Source organism: Bacillus rossius, chromosome 11 (genome assembly GCF_032445375.1).
Source record: "Bacillus rossius redtenbacheri isolate Brsri chromosome 11, Brsri_v3, whole genome shotgun sequence".
In the NCBI taxonomy this organism is placed as follows: domain Eukaryota; kingdom Metazoa; phylum Arthropoda; class Insecta; order Phasmatodea; family Bacillidae; genus Bacillus; species Bacillus rossius.
In genome coordinates, this window is record NC_086338.1 from 56,078,758 (window position 1) to 56,098,881 (window position 20,124).

The 20,124-nt window shown below is 45.8% G+C and overlaps 1 protein-coding gene across 1 annotated transcript in view; it reads left to right on the forward strand.

Moving 5' to 3' along the window:
- The window catches only part of LOC134537051 (glutamate receptor ionotropic, delta-1), a 28,855-nt gene extending 11,493 nt beyond the window's left edge, over positions 1-17,362 (forward strand). The window contains exons 5-10 of the mRNA XM_063377277.1: positions 2,219-2,561; positions 5,386-5,576; positions 10,518-10,617; positions 12,963-13,155; positions 13,548-13,793; positions 17,160-17,362. Coding sequence (XP_063233347.1) covers positions 2,219-2,561; positions 5,386-5,576; positions 10,518-10,617; positions 12,963-13,155; positions 13,548-13,793; positions 17,160-17,361 — 1,275 coding nt within the window. The 3' untranslated portion in view covers position 17,362. The remainder of the gene's footprint in view (positions 1-2,218; positions 2,562-5,385; positions 5,577-10,517; positions 10,618-12,962; positions 13,156-13,547; positions 13,794-17,159) is intronic.
- The last annotated feature ends 2,762 nt before the right edge of the window (positions 17,363-20,124 follow it).

Below are 20,124 nucleotides of genomic sequence, written 5' to 3' on the forward strand. Positions count from 1 at the left end.
ATATTATAGCGTTTTGTCGTCACTAAACATGTGTATAGCTATATAATTTAAAAGATTTTCATCATCTTGAACAATGGTGTTACCATGAATATTTTTCTATATCAATAATATGAAGGTCTGGCTCAGTAGGTTTATAAAATTTTAATTTTTTTCGAGTTTTAAAACGAAAAAAAAAATCCATTTTTCGAAATTTCCCCGTCTGTTACGAGACGAGATATGCCTGCTGTCAAAATTTCATGTTTATATCTCGTCTGGAAGTGGGTTAGACTTGTATGGACGAGTATTTCAGTTAGTCAGACTTTTAAATTAAATTTTTGTCCATTAAAGGACTCATTGACAATATGACACTTTGTTCAAATAAGGTACATATTTGTTTAAATATTCTAAGTTATGTATCAATAGAAGTATATTGTTTAATGTTACCTACCATATTTCTCAGTAAATTATATTTACTTTTATCATTCCTAGCAAAATTGATATACATTGTCAATGTAATAAAATAATTGTTTAACACTATAATACAAAGTTCGAACAGGAAATTAGAGGTAGACAATGGAATTGCTTTGAATGGAGATAGTAGAATGTTGTAGAGTAATGATAGCTGTGGTGTCAGCAGGAGGCTGATATGGCATCCTACTTCCGGCCCATCATCTAAGTGTAAGATGGTAGATTGTTGTAGAATAATGAAAGCCATGGTTTCGGCAGGAGGCTGACATGGTGGCCTACTTCCTGCCCATCATCTAAGTGTAAGACGGTAGATTGTTGTAGAGTAATGAAAGCCATGGTGTTGGCAGGAGGCTGACATGGTGGCCTACTTCCTGCCCATCATCTAAGTGTAAGACGGTAGATTGTTGTAGAGTAATGAGAGCCGTGGTGTCGGCAGGAGGCTGACATGGCGGCCTACTTCCTGCCCATAATCTAAGTGTAAGACGGTAGATTGTTGTAGAGTAATGAAAGCCATGGTGTCGGCAGGAGGCTGACATGGCATCCTACTTCCGGCCCATCATCTAAGCGTAAGATGGTAGATTGTTGTTGAGTAATGAAAGCCGTGGTTGCGGCAGGAGGCTGACATGGCAGCCTACTTCCTGCCCATCATCTAAGTGTAAGATGGTAGATTGTTGTAGAGTAATGAAAACCATGGTGTCGGCAGGAGGCTGATATGGCATCCTACTTCCGGCCCATCATCTAAGTGTAAGACGGTAGATTGTTGTAGAGTAATGAGAGCCGTGGTGTCGGCAGGAGGCTGACATGGCGGCCTACTTCCTGCCCATCATCTAAGTGTAAGACGGTAGATAGTTGTAGAGTAATGAGAGCCGTGGTGTCGGCAGGAGGCTGACATGGCGGCCTATTTCCTGCCCATCATCTAAGTGTAAGACGGTAGATTGTTGTAGAGTAATGATAGTCGTGGTGTCGGCAGGAGGCTGACATGGCGGCCTATTTCCTGCCCATCATCTAAGTGTAAGACGGTAGATTGTTGTAGAGTAATGAGAGCCGTGGTGTCGGCAGGAGGCTGACATGGCGGCCTATTTCCTGCCCATCATCTAAGTGTAAGACGGTAGATTGTTGTAGAGTAATGATAGTCGTGGTGTCGGCAGGAGGCTGACATGGCGGCCTATTTTCTGCCCATCATCTAAGTGTAAGACGGTAGATTGTTGTAGAGTAATGAAAGCCGTGGTGTCGGCAGGAGGCTGACATGGTTTAGTACTTCCGGCCCATCATCTAAGTGTAAGACGGTAGATAGTTGTAGAGTAATGAGAGCCGTGGTGTCGGCAGGAGGCTGACATGGCGGCCTATTTCCTGCCCATCATCTAAGTGTAAGACGGTAGATTGTTGTAGAGTAATGATAGTCGTGGTGTCGGCAGGAGGCTGACATGGCGGCCTATTTCCTGCCCATCATCTAAGTGTAAGACGGAAGATTGTTGTAGAGTAATGATAGTCGTGGTGTCGGCAGGAGGCTGACATGGTGGCCTATTTCCTGCACATCATCTAAGTGTAAGACGGTAGATTGTTGTAGAGTAATGAGAGCCGTGGTGTCGGCAGGAGGCTGACATGGCGGCCTATTTCCTGCCCATCATCTAAGTGTAAGACGGTAGATTGTTGTAGAGTAATGATAGTCGTGGTGTCGGCAGGAGGCTGACATGGCGGCCTATTTCCTGCCCATCATCTAAGTGTAAGACGGAAGATTGTTGTAGAGTAATGAAAGCCGCGGTGTCGGCAGGAGGCTGACATGGCGGCCTACTTCCTGCCCATCATCTACGAGAAGAACCACGGCGTGCGCTACTCGTTCAGCCTGGGCGACGTGGACTGGGTGGTGATGATGAAGCGGCCCCGCGAGTCGGCCAACGGCTCGGGCCTGTTCGCGCCCTTCGACACCACCGTGTGGCTGCTGATCCTGGTGTCGCTGGTGCTGACGGGCCCCGTCATCTACCTGATCATCCTGGTGCGCGTGAAGCTGTGCAAGGGCAGCGAGCGGCTCACGCGCATCTACCCGCTGGACGCGTGCGTGTGGTTCGTGTACGGCGCGCTCATGAAGCAGGGCTCCACGCTCAGCCCCATGACGGGTGAGGCTCCACCTCATCGTGTCGTCACAAGGGTGGACTCCTGGTACCTCCAGGCCCGGGCCCAGCCCCGTTTTGTGTGAAATAAACATTCATACCCGCTGTGGTTAATTTAAAGTAAAGTATCTAGTTTGGACTTATAAAATAGTAACCATTATTTTACCCTGCATTTTCAGGTTAAGTAACATTCTATAAAGAGTGTAGGTAATGAATAACCATGAAATTGTAATGTAGCACGTGACTGTAAAATTGATGGGGGGTAGGATGGTGGGCCGGTCTCAGATCCTGGGTCCAGGGGCCCGTAATCGAATTTGTAGGCCATGCTTGCCACTGTCATGTCCAGCATGCTGGATGATGTTAACGCTGTTGATGTGATGCTATTGGTAGTGATCCTGATGTAGTGTGCCTGCCGTTTGAGGGGGTGTAACCCGGACCACCGGGTTGAAATGTTGAAATGGCAATACATCTACTATTTAAGTTATACCTCGTTCAGGAAGGTAATAAGGAACAATTTTGCTCTGTAGTTTGGTATGTATAATTTTGTTTTTGTTATGTTTGGTTTTTGTCACTTGCTTTTATGATATGTGTGTTATGTTTTCATTTTTATTTTGTTACAAGGATGGAGAAAATGGTAGAGTTAATGTGTGTGTGTGTGTGTGTGTGTGGTGATAACGTGATCAAGTAAAGTGTTAAAGGAAGAGAGAAATGTTCATCATGTTGTTATTAATCACTACCAGCCTAAATTTCATCAGGGAGATTGAGGGATCCCTGTATGATGTGGCAGAACCGGGTAGGCGCCAGCAATGCTGATAACATCTAAAGGCTCAGGACGCAGCCAACTGTCTGGTTAGCTGACTGTGGCAAATTGGGGGGGGGGGGGGGGTGAAGGTGGTGGCTAAGTTAGGATGGGTAGCATCAGCCTCTGGTCATAGCTGGTTCTCTGACACCTCTCCTGTTGGGTGTTTCTCATTGGCCCAGAGTTCTCCAGGTGAGTTTGCGAGCCAATATAGCAGGTGCAGCGCTGAGGTACAGCTGTTTGAATGTTAGCGTATCGCGAAATGAGTATAGCTTTATCTCTAGAGACCGGCAAAATTCGCGGATTCATTTCACGATATGATAGAATCCAAACAACTGTACCTTTAAATTGCTTCTCTGATTGGCTCACAGTTTATCTGAAGGACTATGAGCCAATGAAAAAAAAAATTCAACCAAAAAAAGTATCGAATCGCAAGCGTCCCAGTTGACAGGTGACACGAGTCAGTAGCCAACGAGCAGATGGCATTTTTCCCGAGTATGTAGGGGATGGCGGAGTCTAGCCTGGAGGTCATCCAAAGTGCGAATTTTTCCAGTCTCTGTGGGATCTCTGACATCTCTCCCGTTGGGTGTTTCTCATTGGCCCAGATGAGTTTGCGAGCCAATAGCAGACGCAGCTGTTTGAACATCAGCCTGATGAACCCGTGAGTTTCCTCCGGTCTCCGAGCGGCGACCAAGGATAGCCGCGCAACTGGTGTCGGCCGGCCAGGGAAGTGCTATCGACCAACTGTCGGACGGGCACAGCTGGTGGGGACGGATGGCTTGATAGCGGCGTAGGGGCCACGCCTCCTGCCGACCTCGGGGTGTCCCCGGGAGCCTGATGTCCCATCGACCGTTCAGAGTCGGCGAGGAGGGACTAGTCTGAGGGTCACTTGCTCATAACCCGCGTGATCTCCGACTGACTCGCTTCGAACAGACATGTCCGGAACTAGCACGGACTCTATGTAGATTATTATTGTAAGCAGGCGTAGAAATTAGAGAATCACTCCCAAGTTACAGATAGTATATATAACTGGAGACCGGAAAAAAAATTCGCGAATTCATTTCGCGATAGGCTAAAATACAAATAGTTTTTACCTCAGTGCTGCCTCTGCTATTGGCTCACAACTCACCTGGATGACTCTGGGCCAATGAGAAACACCCAACCAACGCTTTATCGAATCACAGGCTGCTACATTGGGGCGTCTCACAAGACAGCAGCCAATGGGTGGGTGACATTTGACCGAGAGTACGCATAACTATGGAGTTCATCCTACCGGTCATTGAACCCGCGAATGTTTCCGGTCCTTATATATAATGTAAACAAAAATCTTTTTTTTTACAGTGTTACAGACTTATGCCAATTGTAATAGCCATATTTTTTTTTTTTGTGTTTGGAATGCTGGTTATTTTGGTTTAATGCTTTAATAAGGATTTTCATTTCGTTAAAATAATTTTTTATATTAAATAAAGACTTTTTTTAACGAAATAAAAAGCATCTTTAAAGCCTTAAAACCAAATTCCAAATACACAAAAAAAAATACTATGGCCATTACAATTGGAGTAATGCTGTAACTTAAGCAGTGCCCGATCCGGGAGTGACAGACACACTGTGTAAAAAAAAAATATTTCAGTAAGTATGGTGTTGCTTGGCTTATGGGGTCGTAGAAGCGTCGAGGGCGAATATATCACCGAGTGTTTCTTTTGACTTTGCAGCAGTCGCCACCGTCAGAGGAGCAGTTTACCCACCGTGAATTTATTTACCTTTTTTTACATTTTTTTTATTTCTTATTATTTTTCATTGTGAATTTCTTCCGCGACCCAAAAAAAAAATAAAGTGCATAACTTCAATGGCGTCAAATTTCAAGTTATTTCAAATTGGCGTAAATACTTTGTTTTTAAGATTCTTCCCGGTATTGGGGGGGGGGGGGAATTCCCACGAACTTCCCCCCCCCCCTCCACTGCATGTTCGCCGAGGGGGTGTTACGCGATGACTGCCACGTCTGCGACTTCTGCGACGTGTGCGATGTTGCAGACTCGTCGCGGCTGCTGTTCGCCACCTGGTGGATCTTCATCACCATCCTCACGTCCTTCTACACGGCCAACCTGACGGCCTTCCTCACGCTGAGCCGCTTCACGCTGCCCATCGACGACGCGCGCGACATGGCCGTGTACCGCTACCGCTGGATGGCGCAGAAGGGCCTCACCATGCACGAGGTGGTACGGGTGAGTGCGTCGCGCAGATCAGCGGCGAGCAGACAGGCCGTGCAACACTACCATAAGCTGTACAAAAAAATAATTGGTTGTCTGTAAAGTCGGTTTACGGACGATAGTTTAATGTGACAACGTCATAACAAAACATTGATGAAATGGTTGCATACTTTATGAATAAAATTGAATCATTTTTATTGAATTATCACTATTTCGTATGTATACAAAGAAGGAGTGAAATGAAATCTACAATTTAATTGATAAATATACTTTTATTTGCACTCATTAATTCTAAATATGTTTATTACTTTAACGAACAGATTATTTTAACTATAACTTTTATACATGTTTGCTATTTAACTTCTTCCAATCTGTGTTATTCTGTTAAGGATAGGACGATGATAGGAAAAGTAGGAAACGAATGGCAGTGTTTCAAGTTTAATGTGCCTCGAAAAAGTCAAATCGATGGTTGTTCCAAACGAGTGGAACAGAGATAGATGCGGCGCAAGAGTACAATGAGCGTAACGGGACAATGTGCGTAACGGGACACTTTTTAGTGCGTGCAGCCGGCGTTCATCGATTTATTAGACGTCACGTCAAAAAAAAAAACAGATATAGGAAGGTATATTGACGTGAATACGTCTTAAAAACTGCTTCCACAGTGGGAGGCAATTAAAAAAAAACGAATGATAACAAAATCAGGGGGGGGGGGGGTTTACAGTTTGGTGTTGCAGCTACATGTCTATCATCTCCACTCAAAATTTAATTACACCATTGGATAGCTAAAAGATCAAAGAATTCGTTACGCCAAGTGAGGAGTGTGACGCATCGCGCGCGGTGGAGGGGGAAAGCGCCGCCATTTTGAGGTCATTTTGCTGCGTTTCGAGATGTCCATTTAGTACAACTTTTGACTCGGAGAAGCTATGACGTTCGTTTGAGTTTCAATCGTCAGCTTCGTCAAAATCTATCGATTGCATATACAAAACATTAGTGTAAAATAGTTACAGTGAATATATGGTGTTAAAATAATATATATAATCATCTTAGTGTTCAAACATTATTATAACATACATAAAATAGCGTATTTTATGTTTTGTATAGAAAATATTACCTGTTACGTACACGTATTCACGTACAACACACGTCCGTGTCGATGACTCAGCCACACCCCATTTTTTTCAAAGCATGTTCAGTGGGGAAGACATGTAGTACCGTACACGCGGCAGCATGGTATGCCATTCCCAGATTTTACGCTATGTTAAATGGAATATGGAAAATATGTTATGGTACACTATAGGGAGAGCCATTTAAAAAAAATGTACTACCAAGGAGCTTACATATAATGGTACACCATTAATGCCCAGGCACCCTACAAAACTGTTTTTTCAAGTTTGCATGAATTTTAAAACATAACTTACACATGACCGGTGCTTGTATCCTATGTTAGCCATCAAGCTACTTGTCCGAACGCAGATGGTATCAGCAGAGTTAAGCCTCGATTTTCTCAGCTTATCAATTTAAAATATTTAAACCCTTCGTTTTTTTTTCCAAGAATAAATTTCGAGGGGAGGTATCGAAATAGTAAATTTAAAAAAAAAGTAACTTTGGAACACACTATTTAATTTTTAAAAAAGAGGAAGTTCTGGTCAAGTATTTTTTACGTGATAACTAACGTCTTATAAATCGATGAACGCCGGCTGCACCCACGAAAAAGCATGACTCATTGTCACGTTCCGCCTGAGCCGAGCGTGCAAGAACCGGCCAACCACCGTGCGAGAAAAACTTCTATGATATCAAACGGGTTAAGGCGAGCTTTTCAAAATCAGCAATTAAAAAAAAAATTGAATTATTTGTCCAATTTCGTTAATTCAAACTAACAATTTATTGACATTGATTTGATTTCAGTTTTATTTCTATAACTAATTGTTCGTGATTATATTTAATCAAATTATTAAGACTAAATTTGCAAAAACTGTAAATAATATTTGAAAATTAACAAAGTATGCAAATTTTCATCATGTTTTTTTATGACGTTATCACGTAAAATTATCGTCCGTAAACTGACTTTATAGACTACCCCCCCTTTTTTTTTTATTATTGCTCGTCGCACAAGTTGTTTATTCACGTTGTCAGCACGTATTCTTAAGAAGTCTGTCGCTGCTAACAGCCAGTCACTTCAGGTAACTACTTTCCGTTCTCTCTTTCGCTCATTTCCTTCGCTGTCTTCGGTAAAATCTGTTTGCTCTTAAATTTTTCACGTGGAGTACAGACAGACGACTTGCCTTCTGTCCACAACGGAAATGCGCAACTCTTTGCATCATTGATGATTCTTTGCCCTCCTTCTTTCTCTTTGACCCGTGTTCCTTTCCCTTGGGACACAGAGACGCTAGGGCACATCTGTGGGCGCCGCGTCTGTCAAAGAGTCGATGCTTACTCTTTAACACGGTGGTATCCTTAGTTCTGCTTCTATAATATCACGCTTTACGCATGATTTGAATTTAATTCGGAAATACGAGAGGATGTTTAATTTTTTTTTTAAGTCAGACGTACCAATTTTATATATATATTTAAAAAAATTGGTGATTTCTATTACAAATCACAATTATACTTATTATTTATTAATTTAGTATTTAATTCAAACAATAAAAAATATTTTTTTTTCTTTTAAACAAAAAAAAACTAATATCCAAGGTTTTGGATCCACAAATTAATTGCGAAATATTCAAATACACGTAATATTGCTCACGCCCTTAGGAATAAAGCAATACATTGTTTACAAGTAGTTTAATCCACTTGATTATCTCTCGGGCACCGCAGTAAAATTCCCATAGAGTCGTTAACCGCGCGAATGAGCCGTGCACATGTACTGGCATCGGGACGCCGTCCGAGCGCGGTGTTGTCAGATATGTGGGACATCGTCGAAGCGCGGTGTTGCCAGATATGTGGGACATCGGAGCGCGGTGTTGCCAGATATGTGGGACATCGTTGGAGCGCGGTGTTGCCAGATATGTGGGACATCGCCCGAGCAGTGTTGCCAGATATGTGGGACATAACCCGAGCGCGGTGTTGCCAGATATGTGGGATATCGTCGGAGCGCGGAGTGGCCAGATATGTGGGACATAATCCGAGCGCGGTGTTGCCAGATATGTGGGACGTCGCCCGAGCGCGGTGTTGCCAGATATGTGGGACATCGTTGGAGCGCGGAGTGACCAGATAAGTTGGACGTCGCCGGAGCGCGGTGTTGCCAGATATGTGGGACATCGTTGGAGCGCGGTGTTGCCAGATATGTGGGACATCGTTGGAGCGCGGTGTTGCCAGATATGTGGGACATAACCAGAGCGCGGTGTTGCCAGATATGTGGGACATAACCAGAGCGCGGTGTTGCCAGATATGTGGGACATAACCAGAGCGCGGTGTTGCCAGATATGTGGGACATAACCAGAGCGCGGTGTTGCCAGATATGTGGGACATAACCAGAGCGCGGTGTTGCCAGATATGTGGGACGCCGTCCGAGCGCGGTGTTGCCAGATATGTGGGACGCCGTCCGAGCGCGGTGTTGCCAGATATGTGGGACGCCGTCCGAGCGCGGTGTTGCCAGATATGTGGGACGCCGTCCGAGCGAGGTGTTGCCAGATATGTGGGTCGCCGTGCTGAGGCGCGGTGGGACAGGACCGAGAATAGACGTCGCCAGGCGGCGCCGCGAGAGCTGTTGTGAAGAAACGTGGGAGGCGCAACTCTCTTCCAGCGCGAAGTGACGTATTCTGGGAATGTCGAACGCACATTCAAGGGGGGAGTGGTAGAGAAATGGAGCAGTAGGGTGGATAGAGGGGAAATATAATAAATGAATGACTAAATTAAGATTCCACATTATTACGTTTCCCTTATAAGGAGAGAAAAACAAGAGAACCTAACCAAAAAGCGAGAGGGAATGCATGAGTACGATAGCACACATTTTATTGTACATTCCAAAAAAAACAATAAACATTATCACAACCGTTGTTTGCATCTAAAATCCAGGCTTTAGTATAAGGTTGCCTTCCCCTACGGCACCAGGTCTGTAAACATAACAAATACACTTTTTAGATAAATCAAAAATTGCTAGGGCCTGAATATTAAGGCAAGCAAGAGCCTTAATGGTGACGAAGTCTGACCACAGAACTGGCATACGTACTGCTACTGTCTTAACTCAAAATGCAGACGCCCACGCTGTAAAAAAAACAACTACCAAACTGCATAAATGCTTGGCCGATTATTTCACGCACGGAAACGTAACAAATGGCATGACCTGTCTTCAATAACAGTCCCGCAGGACATGTTCTTTGGCTGTCCTCGCCGGACACAACAGCTATGCAGGACCTGTCCTCTTCGGAGGAACAAGCGGCTAAGAGTCTGTGTCACGTGACTTGTCTCAGATTTTGGACAATTCTCAAAAGTTGTTACTCGCGGTACCCACTGACAACTGCCTTTTTCAAAGCGACGCATGTTTTGTTTACGGAACACTGAGGACTACAACGCTGATGCAAGCATAGACTAAGTATGGATACAATCTGCGCTCTCAGGCTGCGTAATAAACAACTCGTGGTCCAAAAAAAAAAAAACAACTGAAGGTCTTGTTTGCTGAAGTCGAGTTTATGAAGTGTGTACTTTCTTTTTTAAAATGTGTAAACGTTTTTTGGACCTCTGAAGCGCCAACTTCTATAGGTACGAGTCTTGCCTGAGGCATGAACGTGTGTTAGTGTTTCAAACGGAAATAGCAGGTTAATTTTGATTCGCAATATGACCTAGGATTACCGTAACGGCATTGCCTCAGTATTGACTTCATCTTCGTGAAGTGGTTGAATGTGAATGAAGGCGAAAAGCTTCAAGTTCGCCACAAATGGGAAGTCGTGGATGAGCGGTCTGTACAGCAGGGGGGTTCGCCATGGCGCTGACATGCGACGTTGCCGCTTGTTGCAGCACGACCCCGCCTACGACTACCTGAACCACTCGGTGAAGGCGGGCCGGGGGGAGTTCCTCAAGGGGGACAACCTCAAGATGATGTCCATCGTGCAGAAGGGTGAGTGCGTCCCCCTTTCGGGTCGTTACCACAACGCCGAAATACCACAACGCCGAACGTACAATAACGCCGAATGCCAAATTGACCGCAACGCCGACAGCTAGAAAACTGCTGTGTGCCACAACGCCGAAATACAGTAACGCCGAAAAATGTACCACAACCTAACCTAACCTAGGCTACCCTAACCTAGCCTAACCTAACCTAACCTAACCTAACCTTACCTTACCTTACCTAACCTAGCCTTTTCGGCAGTCCTGCAATGACATTTTTCGGCGTTAATGTGTTTCGGCGTTGTGGTACACAGCAGTTTTCTAGCTGTCGGCGTTGTAGTCAATTTGGCATTCGGATGTTATGGTTTTCGGCGTTATTGTACGTTCGGCGTTGTGGTGCGTCCCCCTTTCACTTCGCGGTCCGGCTGTAAGATTGCAACCTGGCCACAGCCACCGAGACCTGCAGAGGATACATGCCCAGGTGGCGTGGGCTGGAGGCTGCACTACTGCTGAAGCCAGTGAGAGGTGTTATCTGGAATCACCTTCCATTTTCTGTAACCTTAGTCAGTTTTCCTCTCCGTCTAATTCCTTCCCTTTTAAGCGTTCAAAGTTTCTGCCCATACCTCAAACCGTCTTTCTTCCATATCTTTATCTCTCTTCTACTTTCATCTCCATCATCGGTTATCAGCCACCGTCGTCTTTCCTGTTCTTCTTCTTCATTGTGTCCTTATTCATTCTCCATTCATATTTCGGGTCATCATCTTCATATTTTAAGGCTTCCCATACGCATCTTCTCTCTTATTCGTTCGTCTCCAAACCTCAATGAACAGTCTTCCTCATATTCTTCTTCATCTTGTCTTTTTTCAAATCTCAAATGCTTCCTAGTCTGCCAATATACCTTTCATGTTATTTTCACAGTTACAATTTTTTTTTTGTTTGCAAGAGGTTCACTTGATATTTCTGGCATAAGGAAAAAACTTTAAAGGAACTCCGAGAAATAACGGTTATGGAAATACAAATCTCAGGAACTTCATGAACGCTAGCAAACGCCAGTTAGTGCAGCCCTCAAACTGCTTGAACTCAGTGCGGACGGTAGAATAATGCAACAGGGTCTCATTAGTATGGACCATCAAATTTCACGTTGTTTCCTGATTCCAGGTTGGAATTTAAAAAAAAATAGCCAGTCATGGGGACTGTCAATGGAAGTGAAAACTTAAAACTTTGTTTTTAAAAGTGTAATATAACATCATTTCTACGTCAAATGTACGTAAGAAAATTATTTTGGTATTATATCAGTACGATGTCAGCATGATATCGTTTATCCTTACATAATTTTCTAGTCACTTAAATTGTCACTGGTATGTAAAAATTACGTAAAAATTCATTACCTAGCTATGACTTACCAGTGATGTCAGACCTATGTCATGTATTTACGTGGTCAAATTAACTTCACTTACTGCTACTACAGCATGTCGGTGATGCGAACTCACAAGATTTTTACCCATCCAAAATAAAAGAGTCCAACACGCACATGATACAGTCGAATATATACAATGTACATATTAGTGTATATACGCGTATACATGCACACAGGCCGCTGCGATTCGCCAGTCTGGCGCAACACGTCACGAGCATGTCGGTGACGCGAACCCATAAGTTTTGTCCCTAGCGAAAATCGCTCAACGCGGCTAAAGAAGTTTTCACTTCAAAAAAATTGGTTGTCTGTAAAGTCGGTTTACAGACGATAGTTTAACGTGACGTCATAACAAAACATGGATGAAATGATTGCATACTTTTATGAATAAAATTGAATCATTTTTATTTAATTATCACTATTTTGTATGGATACAAAGAAGTAGTGAAATGAAATCTACAATTTAGTTGATAAATTTACTTTTATTTGCATTCATTAATTCAAATATGTATGTTTATTACTTTAACGAACAGATTATTTTAACTATAACTTTAATACATTTTTGCTATTTAACTTCCTCCAATCTGTGTTATTCTGTTAAGGACAGGACGATGATAGGAAAAAGTAGGAAACGAATGGGAGTGTTTCAAGTTCAATCTACCTCGAAAAAAGTCAAAATCGATGGTTGTTCCAATCGAGTGGAAGGGAGAGATAGATGCGGCGCAAGCGTACAATGTGCGTAACGGGACACTTTTTCGTGCGTGCAGCAGGCGTTCATCGATTTATTAGACGTTGTCACGTCAAAATCAATTGCGTCATCGGGTCGATGTCGTGTGTCGACGGCTTCTAGTCCTCTGGACGGTGATCCAGTGGACATAGTGGATCAGGTAAGAGCGCAGACGACCGCTGATTGGCTCTCGCGGGGCGTGTGTTCGCCGCAGAGAACAAGATGTACCTGCGCGAGCGCAACGTGGTGGAGTACCTGATCCTGCGGGACTATGTCACCAAGACACACAACAACGTGGAGGAGACGGAGCGATGCACCTTCGTGTCCACGCCCAAGGCCTTCATGGAGCGGTCCGTGGCCTTCGCCTACCAGCCGGGCACCAATCTGCACAAGCTGTTCGACCCCGTGTGAGTAGTGAGTAGTGAGCGGTGAGTAGTGAGTAGTGAATGGTCACTTTGGTTATTTTTGGTTCTGAGGTACATATTTTGGTAAATTAAAAATACATTCTAAGCTTTTTTTCAATCTACAGTTCGGCATATACTGTAATCTGGTACCGATGAAAATTTGTTTACTTCGACTGCCAGGTCAAACCCGCTGCATTGCCCACATAACTCTCACGTGTAATTTTTTATTAACACAGAGCAGCTTATAACAAGTGATTAAATTTAACTGAACGTGGTAAAAAAAATCTTTAAAATTTTGATTGAAAATGAGTTGATGTTCTGTGATCTGGCCGAACGAACTACACAGCTTGTCGGCTGTCACGAGTGCCGGACAGAAGTTGTAGTGTGGGTTATAGGTTCATGGGCCTGGTGGAGCAAGGCATCGTGAAGCACCTGCTGCGCAAGGACCTGCCCAAGAACGAGGTGTGTCCCCTGAACCTGGGCAGCAAGGAGCGCCAGCTGCGCAACTCCGACCTCTTCATGACCTACATCATCGTCATGTCGGGCTACGCCATCGCCGTGGCCATCTTCTGCGGCGAGCTGCTGGCGCGCGTCATCGCCAAGTTCCACGAGAGCCGCGTCATCGAGACGCACGACACCGGGTAACTGTCATGTACCAAGCACTACGGGTAACTTTCACCCGCACGCATGACACCAGGTACTGTCATCGACACACACAAATCCCCGGGTAACTGTCATCGACACACACGACCCCGGGTAACTGTCATCGACACACATGTCATTGGGCAACTATCATCGACACACAAGTCACCAGGTAATTATCATCGACACGAACGACACCGGGTAACTGTCATCGAAAGATACGACACTGGGTAACTGTCATCGACACACACAAATCCCCGGGTAACTGTCATTGACACACACGACACCGGGTAAATGTCATGTACATGCACGACACCGATTAACTTTCACCCACATGCATGACACCGGGTAACTGTCATTGACACACACGACCTCGAGCTATCTATCATCGACACACATGTCATCGGGTAACTGTTATCCATACGCACGACACCGGATTACTGTCGGCACGCTTCTCGTAGACGAAATGTTCATTCGGCCTGATTTTGTACACAAAATTTGGCGATGTATTTTGTGATTTTTTTAAGTCGTATTTAGTGCACCTTACTAAACTCACAAAATGAAAAATTAGAAATATACCAGCCTCAAATTTTTTTTTCCAATATTTTCATTTCCCTATTCATTAAATTCGACCAGTTACGATCTCTGACGAAGCAGGGGGGTCCCACCCTTATCAACAAACTGCCATCTCTGCTGTTTCTGACTTTAATTTATCATCTTATTTACACTTAGACCCTGCTTGCACATTGCTTGGACGTTATTTTGACCGAGGCAACAGTACGACTGGGTCAAGTTGACGAATTTGTGTTATTCAAATAAATTAGATCAGCGGCCATTGAACTGAGATATGGGGAATTTGGAAGTGAATCAACATGATGTCAACTAATCAAATGAGGAAGTGTCTCTTCTTAGTTTCGTCTTCGCATAGGAAGAAGGCCTCTCTCCCAAAGATCAAATTCAGCGTCCACACTTTATTCCTGATAGGATAACGTTTAAGTAGATTTCAATCAGCATATTCACAACTATTCTCCCACGCCTACCAAACACAAATCTTCATTTGTTTGTAGGAGTAGTATATCTAAACTTTGGCGTACTAAAACCACGCCTGAATAAGGCAAATGTTTTTGAACCTCTTTGACTAACAAATATTTATTTTCAAAATGCTTGACATTTCATAGCTGTTTTGCATGTAGTATATACACTGAACAGGTTTTTTCTCTCCTTGTTCAAGAATAAGTTCACCTATCACCGTCTCTAGATATCCTGCGCCTACTTTAACCCGACGTCCAAAACACTCGTCGTGGCAAACCAACCAACTTGTACTAAGTGTTCTTGCACAAGTGTGCTTGATACAAGGTGTGATCGTATCAACGGCTCAAACATTCTCCAACCGTTCCCATGGCCTCATTTGGGCAGGAATAATCCTCACGGAGCACGTCAGAAATAATCTGTCCGTGTCAAGGCGAGGAACGCTCATCGCCCACTGCCAGATCTATTTAGAAAATTAAAAAATCGGAATTATATAAAGGGGCTGCAAGTGTAACTAACGATCGTTGGCACGGGAGGGGCGTGCGAATGCCAACGGGCACAATTTGTACTTCTGACTCTGAGGTCCAAGAAGCACCCTGCGTCTCAGCTGGCTCTGGCCTCGCAGTGCCAGGCACGGCGCGCCTCGGGTTCTTAATGATCAGTCGTCATTAATCTATGGTTTCATTTCTGCTTACTTATCGTTGAGAACGGGTATGTCAAAGCCTGTGTCACACGATGTAAAGTTTCAGACGTGCTCCACCAGAAACTTCCAGAAAAGTTGGTGGCCAAACCTCCATGGCAGCAGGTATGGATGTTTCTATGGAAAAAAAAAAGACTATGACAAGTAGAATCGTGACTGGTGTAGGCCTAGCTTGTGCGAATGGTTTTGTTATGGTACTTAACACTATTTGTTTTTGTATAAAACAAGGATATTTCTCACAACAGTGCCATAATTCTGTAACTGCTTCAACAGATCACATGTTCACCGCATTTCATACCAATAATAAAAAGTACTTTAATCCCTCCAAAATAATATACCGATCAACACTAAGGACTAACTCCCACAAGGTTCTGATTGGATAAAATTTTCACCTTCCACAGAAATTTTAACATGACCGATTACCAAAAAAAAAAAAACTCCATGAAAATTGCCAGCACTCTAATTCTTCCAAAGAACCATCCATACCTGCTGCCATTGAAGATCTTCCAAGGAAACTTCCATCGTTGTGATAAGGGCTTTACGGACATCTACACTCGTTATCACTGTTCAAGGAAACTGAGGAAAAATTTCGCCATTGCCAACAAAGTCTCGGCAGAACGTGGAAAACCGAAGGCAAGATGGACGGGCCGGGATGGGACACCGAGTCCATGTAGTATGTCACTCGTGTTAGAAGCTATGTATTATTTTGCCACGATGCCTTTTAAGTTCAGCTTTTTTTTCCTGGTTGTTAATTTGTTCTTCTGTAGAAACACATAGAAAACTTCGTTCATTCATTAGTTAAACTCCGTACAATTGTAGATTATTGTAACATCTTCAACTGCACCACATACCAGTACCTGATGAATGGCCACAACACATTCGGGGAATTGCGAGACTAGAATGTCTTCTCCCGAGAGCAGCACTTGTCTAGTCTAGCCTGCTGTTTATTGAATACCGAGAACTACTGCCTGTGATAACGAACCATCTCAGGATTACCTCGGAGTTGTTTCATGACAACACGGGATGACCCACCGGGAATCTAATCCTGGTGAGTGAGATGACCGCCCGACCACTAACGGTGGGACTCTGGATCTCTCTCCAGAGCTAGTAGTAATCAAACATAAAAATATGAGCAGGAATATATAACTTAATATAAGCTTTTGGACATACGCCATTGCTAAGCACTTTTTCTGTAGAAGAAAACTAAAAAAATACCCAAAAGACAAAAACACAAATTAAGCAAAAAATTGCTGTTGTCAACAGGAAATATTTTTTTCAGGCAATTTTTTGCTTAATTTGTGTTTTTTTTTGTCTTTTGGGTATTTTTTTAGTTTTCTTCTACAGAAAACGTGCTTAGCAATAGTGTATGTCCTAAAGCTTACATAAAGTCATGCACTCCCATTGCACAAATCTTTCAAAGATAATAGGAATATATAGTCCGCGCCAATGTTTCACATGCTGGTTTACATAGCCACACAAGCCTGCCTCTGCTAAGGAGTGACACAAGTCCCAAAAGACCCACGGTTGATGTCCTTTGAGAGGAGGATTCAATTTTTTTGAGAATAGTAAAAAGGTCTGCTGGTGCCGAGTCAGGAGTGTTCGACACGTTGCAAGCGTGGAGGCCGACATGTTGCAGCTACGTGCCCAGCAAGTCGCACATGTTCCCGCCGCCCTACTCCACCGTGCTGATGGGGCTGGACGCGGAGGGCGGGATCCCGGGCGGGAAGAAGCAGAACATCAACGGCCGGGACTACCTGGTGGTGGACGCCAAGGACGGGGACCGCCGCCTCATCCCCATGAGGACTCCCTCCGCCTTCCTGTTCCAGTACTCCGCCTAGGCCCCTGCAAGACTCTGCACCCTTCCCTGATAACATGAGGACCCCCTCCGCCTTCCTGTTCCAGTACTCCGCCTAGGCCCCTGCAAGACTCTGCACCCTTCCCTGATAACATGAGGACCCCCTCCGCCTTCCTGTTCCAGTACTCCGCCTAGGCCCCTGCAAGACTCTGCACCCTTCCCTGATAACATGAGGACCCCCTCCGCCTTCCTGTTCCAGTACTCCGCCTAGGCCCCTGCAAGACTCTGCACCCTTCCCTGATAACATGAGGACCCCCTCCGCCTTCCTGTTCCAGTACTCCGCCTAGGCCCCTGCAAGACTCTGCACCCTTCCCTGATAACATGAGGACCCCCTCCGCCTTCCTGTTCCAGTACTCCGCCTAGGCCCCTGCAAGACTCTGCACCCTTCCCTGATAACATGAGGACTCCCTCCGCCTTCCTGTTCCAGTACTCCGCCTAGGCCCCTGCAAGACTCTGCACCCTTCCCTGATAACATGAGGACCCCCTCCGCCTTCCTGTTCCAGTACTCCGCCTAGGCCCCTGCAAGACTCTGCACCCTTCCCTGATAACATGAGGACCCCCTCCGCCTTCCTGTTCCAGTACTCCGCCTAGGCCCCTGCAAGACTCTGCACCCTTCCCTGATAACATGAGGACCCCCTCCGCCTTCCTGTTCCAGTACTCCGCCTAGGCCCCTGCAAGACTCTGCACCCTTCCCTGATAACATGAGGACCCCCTCCGCCTTCCTGTTCCAGTACTCCGCCTAGGCCCCTGCAAGACTCTGCACCCTTCCCTGATAACATGAGGACCCCCTCCGCCTTCCTGTTCCAGTACTCCGCCTAGGCCCCTGCAAGACTCTGCACCCTTCCCTGATAACATGAGGACCCCCTCCGCCTTCCTGTTCCAGTACTCCGCCTAGGCCCCTGCAAGACTCTGCACCCTTCCCTGATAACATGAGGACCCCCTCCGCCTTCCTGTTCCAGTACTCCGCCTAGGCCCCTGCAAGACTCTGCACCCTTCCCTGATAACATGAGGACCCCCTCCGCCTTCCTGTTCCAGTACTCCGCCTAGGCCCCTGCAAGACTCTGCACCCTTCCCTGATAACATGAGGACTCCCTCCGCCTTCCTGTTCCAGTACTCCGCCTAGGCCCCTGCAAGACTCTGCACCCTTCCCTGATAACATGAGGACCCCCTCCGCCTTCCTGTTCCAGTACTCCGCCTAGGCCCCTGCAAGACTCTGCACCCTTCCCTGATAACATGAGGACCCCCTCCGCCTTCCTGTTCCAGTACTCCGCCTAGGCCCCTGTAAGACTCTGCACCCTTCCCTGATAACATGAGGACCCCCTCCGCCTTCCTGTTCCAGTACTCCGCCTAGGCCCCTGCAAGACTCTGCACCCTTCCCTGATAACATGAGGACCCCCTCCGCCTTCCTGTTCCAGTACTCCGCCTAGGCCCCTGCAAGACTCTGCACCCTTCCCTGATAACATGAGGACCCCCTCCGCCTTCCTGTTCCAGTACTCCGCCTAGGCCCCTGCAAGACTCTGCACCCTTCCCTGATAACATGAGGACCCCCTCCGCCTTCCTGTTCCAGTACTCCGCCTAGGCCCCTGCAAGACTCTGCACCCTTCCCTGATAACATGAGGACCCCCTCCGCCTTCCTGTTCCAGTACTCCGCCTAGGCCCCTGCAAGACTCTGCACCCTTCCCTGATAACATGAGGACCCCCTCCGCCTTCCTGTGTCAGTACTCCGCCTAGGCCCCTGCAAGACTCTGCACCCTTCCCTGATAACATGAGGACCCCCTCCGCCTTCCTGTTCCAGTACTCCGCCTAGGCCCCTGCAAGACTCTGCACCCTTCCCTGATAACATGAGGACTCCCTCCGCCTTCCTGTTCCAGTACTCCGCCTAGGCCCCTGCAAGACTCTGCACCCTTCCCTGATAACATGAGGACCCCCTCCGCCTTCCTGTTCCAGTACTCCGCCTAGGCCCCTGCAAGACTCTGCACCCTTCCCTGATAACATGAGGACCCCCTCCGCCTTCCTGTTCCAGTACTCCGCCTAGGCCCCTGCAAGACTCTGCACCCTTCCCTGATAACATGAGGACCCCCTCCGCCTTCCTGTTCCAGTACTCCGCCTAGGCCCCTGCAAGACTCTGCACCCTTCCCTGATAACATGAGGACCCCCTCCGCCTTCCTGTTCCAGTACTCCGCCTAGGCCCCTGCAAGACTCTGCACCCTTCCCTGATAACATGAGGACCCCCTCCGCCTTCCTGTTCCAGTACTCCGCCTAGGCACCTGCAAGACTCTGCACCCTTCCCTGATAACATGAGGACCCCCTCCGCCTTCCTGTTCCAGTACTCCGCCTAGGCCCCTGCAAGACTCTGCACCCTTCCCTGATAACATGAGGACCCCCTCCGCCTTCCTGTTCCAGTACTCCGCCTAGGCCCCTGCAAGACTCTGCACCCTTCCCTGATAACATGAGGACTCCCTCCGCCTTATTGTTTTAGTACTCCGCCTAGGCCCGTGGCAGTCCATGCAAGATTTGTAAATATTTGTTTTGAAGATATTATAATAATTATGAATTAAAAATTTACTTGTAAACTGGAATATAGTCAAGCATGTGATTTAGTTAGCTCTTTAGAATAATTTCTGTGAGATATTCCACTTTATCATTTTTTTTTTTTTTTGCATTTAGTTGCCTATCAATCTACTTGTTTGCACACTTATCTTTCGCTGTTGTTTAATAACTTCAATCTCACCCGTCACCAATATTT